Source organism: Myotis davidii, unplaced genomic scaffold, assembly GCF_000327345.1.
Source record: "Myotis davidii unplaced genomic scaffold, ASM32734v1 scaffold1107, whole genome shotgun sequence".
NCBI lineage: Eukaryota > Metazoa > Chordata > Mammalia > Chiroptera > Vespertilionidae > Myotis > Myotis davidii.
In genome coordinates this window covers 415952-419920 of record NW_006300016.1, presented here as the reverse complement: position 1 = coordinate 419920, position 3969 = coordinate 415952, and the positions used below count along the sequence as shown (strand labels likewise).

The 3969-nt window shown below is 40.3% G+C and overlaps 1 protein-coding gene across 1 annotated transcript in view; it reads left to right on the top strand.

Annotated features, from left to right (window-relative positions):
- Window positions 1-3969, top strand: part of CFAP47 (cilia and flagella associated protein 47) — a 458234-nt gene that overhangs the window by 162113 nt on the left and 292152 nt on the right. The window contains 1 exon segment of the mRNA XM_015571970.1: window positions 2296-2396. Coding sequence (XP_015427456.1) covers window positions 2296-2396 — 101 coding nt within the window.

Genomic DNA, 3969 nt, shown 5'->3' with positions numbered 1-3969 from the left:
GTGCCCTGCGGGGGGGGGGGGAGGGGAGGCATCCCTCAGCCCAGCCTGCATCCTCTCGCAGTCTGGGACCCCTCAGGGGATATCCACCTGCTGACTTAGGCAGCGGACATCCCTGTCACAGTTTGGGATCCCTCTCATCTTCTGCCTGAGTGGCCCTCCCCCTGTGGGAGCTCACTGACCACCAGGGGGAAGCTCCTGCCCTGAGCATCTGCCCCCTGGTGGTCAGTGCACATCATAGTGATCAGTCATCCCGTAGGTCATTCTGCTGTTCGGTCTGTTTGCATATTAGGGTTTTATTATATAGGATTTGTAAGTCTCTATTTAAATACTGTGTGGATGGCCATAGCATTTGTTTTTGCTAGTGATGGTCGAGATGATGGGTTTTTACAATGAGAAGCACTTTCAAAGGGTTGACCCAGATATTTTTTTCTCCCATTTCTCACTTTTTTCAGTCCTGTAAATAGAAATCTAGATCATTAATCCAAAGTAGTGTCAGCTATAAGCTCTTCGGCAATTCTTCATAGCCACTGCCAGTTTTTCCAACATGTAATTTTATAATTTTCTAGCTGTTTTGTGGAGAAAGGTTTGAACAGAAAAGGATATTAAGGCTAAAGAGGCAAGCTTCCAGTGCCATATCCTACAGCCCTGCCCCTTCTTTTTGCTGTGCTTAACTCTCTATGAATTCAAACCATGTTCAATAGCACTGCTTTTAGAATGTAAGATCTGCCTTTATATAGTACAGCCAGTGAGGAGAGCCCAGGTTAAAATGAGAAAGATATAAATAATATCATAATATTTCTCATGGTGTTTGACATATTGTTGACAGGCCATCACTGTACTTCATACACTGTTCGAAAATGATAAAATACTGTAATTACCAGGCCATTCATCACATAGAATTAACATGAAGCTTCAAAGTTTCATCCCTAAAGTGATTTGGGATGACAAGCAAAGAGTCTCTTAAATCTTCACTATTGTTAGCGACAGAATTAGAGATGTGTAACTAGAGTATTAATTCTTCACCAGCTAATGACCAGAGAGATGAATGAGGAGACTTTGCACACCTTATTTAATGAATTATATGTGGTCGACATGCGATTCAATATAAAAATTATGGTTTGTAAAAATATACTTTGCATTTTATTGGTTATTCTCTACTGCAGACATAATGTTCTTCCTTGACTTTTTTTATAACATAGATTTCTGTTGATTTTACCTTTTCTAGCATATAGTAGGTTCATATCTAGAATCCAGTAGCGTGGAGAATGATCAAATAGGACTCAGGCAGTGATGGCTGTTCGGATATGGAGGAAGATATATGGTGTGTGATATGTGTGTATGTGTGTGTGTGTGTGTGTACATGACTGATTCAAGTGTAAAATTATCTTGATATACTATTTTAATGCAGAACTGAAACCAATAAGGCAATGTAACAGTGGTAAGGTATTAAATATAGTACTTCTATGGAAAATCAGTTGTACAAGATAGAGTTGTTACATAAGTTAGGCCCAATATACCCTGAGTGTTTTGTGGCTGGTAAAAATAACAAGGCACTTTCACAATGCTTTCATAAACTAGAGTGCAGGTTTAATAACTTTTGCAGTATTGTTTCAGTTATCAGACACAGTTAAAGTAGGACAAACACAAAGCAAAAATTCATCTAAACAAGTTAAACAGTTTGAGAACTATTTGGCGACATTGCAGTTGAAATAATCCTTGACCATTCTAAATGTTGGCAATCTTACGAAGAGAAACCTTAGAGAAGATATACTGTGTTTAAATATTTGAAGAAATGTAATGGGAGTTAGATGGTAGATTTTGTTCCTTGTTGTTCCGAAACAGAATGTCTCCAGCTACAGCTCTCCAGATAGAAAATGGGTCGTCTCCGAGTCGTGAGTGTCACTCTAGTAGTGTCTCCTTACTAGTGTCATCGGAGACTAGACACCATTTGTTAGGGATGTTATAGAAGAAGAAGTTATGTAAATGAACTCTTAGGCTCCTTCAACTCTTAACATTTCTTGAATCTCATTATGAACCTGAATAGTTAACGGCTGTGTTGTAGAGCACACTAGACATGAACTTTACCTTCTCTGTTAGAAGCTTAAAAGTAAAAAAAAATTTAAACCATTAAAATAGGTATGGTAGATGGTTAAGAAAAGCAAAGTAGGTAGAAAGAAAAATAATAACTGATTCATGTCTTGACTCTTAAAGGTATCCAGGATATTTAAAGTATTTTAGTGCATTTACTGCATCTGGACATTTTATTATATTGAAATGCAATATTTTCATTTTTAGGTTTTCACTTCCAGTTATTGCAACAGCAGAAAACTGCATTCTTACTACTTACCCATATATGGCATTTCATATTGATGAGGAAAACATTACTGTAAGGAATGGTAAGTTGCATGTGACTGTTTTCTCTCTATCACTGTATCGGTTCTTGTTACCCAAGGCTAACATTTGGAAGCAAAGTGACTTTAAAAATTAACAGATATTATCCTGGCTATTGTGGCTTAGTTGGTTGGGCATCATCCCATACACCAAAAGGTCACCAGTTCGATTCCCAGCCAGGGCATATGCCCCGGTTGCAGGTTAGGTCCCTGGTCGGGATCTATAGGGGAGGCAAATGATCAATGTTTCTCACATTGATGTTTCTCTTTCTTTCTCCCTCTCCCTTCCCCTCTCTCAGAAAAATCAATAAAAACATATTTTAAAAAAGAAAATAAAAAAATAAAAATTAATGCATGTTTAATAAACTCCTGCTATTACCAGGAGCCATGTTTAGTATTGAGAGTTGAATGTGGCAGTGTTTCTCTCTTTCTCTTTTTTTTAATCCTCATTTGAGGATATTTTCCACTGATTTTTTAAAAAAATATATTTTTTATTGATTTTAGGAAGGGAGAGGGAGAGAGAGATAGAAACATCAATGATGAGAGAGAATCATTGATCGGCTGCCTCCTGCATGCCCCCCACTAGGGATTGAACCCACAACCCAGGCATGTGCCCTTGACCAGAATGGAACCCGGGACCTTTCAGTCCACAGGCCAACACTCTATCCACTGAGCCAAACCAGCTAGGGCTCCATTGATTTTTAGAGAGAGTGAAAGAGAGAGGATAGACAGAGAGAAATATCGATGTGCGAGAAACACATCAACTGATAGCCTCCTGCATGAGCCCTGACCACTGCCCAGGCCGGGGAGGACCCTGCCACCTAGTTATGTGCCCTTGACCAGAATCAAACCAGAGACCCTTTGGTCCACAGGCTGATGCTCTATCCACTGAGCAAAACCGGCTAAGGCAGATAGTGACTCTTAATTCCAAAAGTTGACAATTTAGTGAGGGGTACATAAATAAATTAATACAAACAGGATAGAATTAAGAGCTGAGTGCATGAGTGAATTGAAATATTAGGAATGTGAGGGTGGTGCAGAGGTTAATGCAGATGTTGGGGGTCTAGGGTGATTTTATAGAAGAGATGATGTTTGTGTAGAGCTTCACAAATAATGATCTTGAACAGGATGATTGAGGCAAAGGACTATATAGCAAAAGCATTGGGGTGTGATAGGAGATATAAGGCAGGCACTGTAGGGGCAGAGCCACACCACTACTCCGCTTCTTCTCTTATAGTGGGAACCATCTGTGATTTTGAGTATCAGTGATTTGGAAAGGGAACAGTTGTTGGGATGCAAAATGAATCAGACTGAGAAGGCGTTGGGGTCCAACCCCAGCAGGTCCAGGGGTTCCCAAAGGTGTAGACGGAGTCGGTGAAGAAGGAATGACACGGAGACAGTGTTCAGTTGATCAGCATAGTTGGTTCTCCAGCCAGGTTCTCTAGCATGAGCATAGAGAGGTTCTCCTGCCAGGTTCTATCCAGGCTCTAGCCAGGTTCAGTCACCAGGTTCTAGTCAGGTTCTCTTGCCATGTTCTATCCAGGTTCTGTGGCCAGGTTCTTCAGCCAGATCCTCTCCC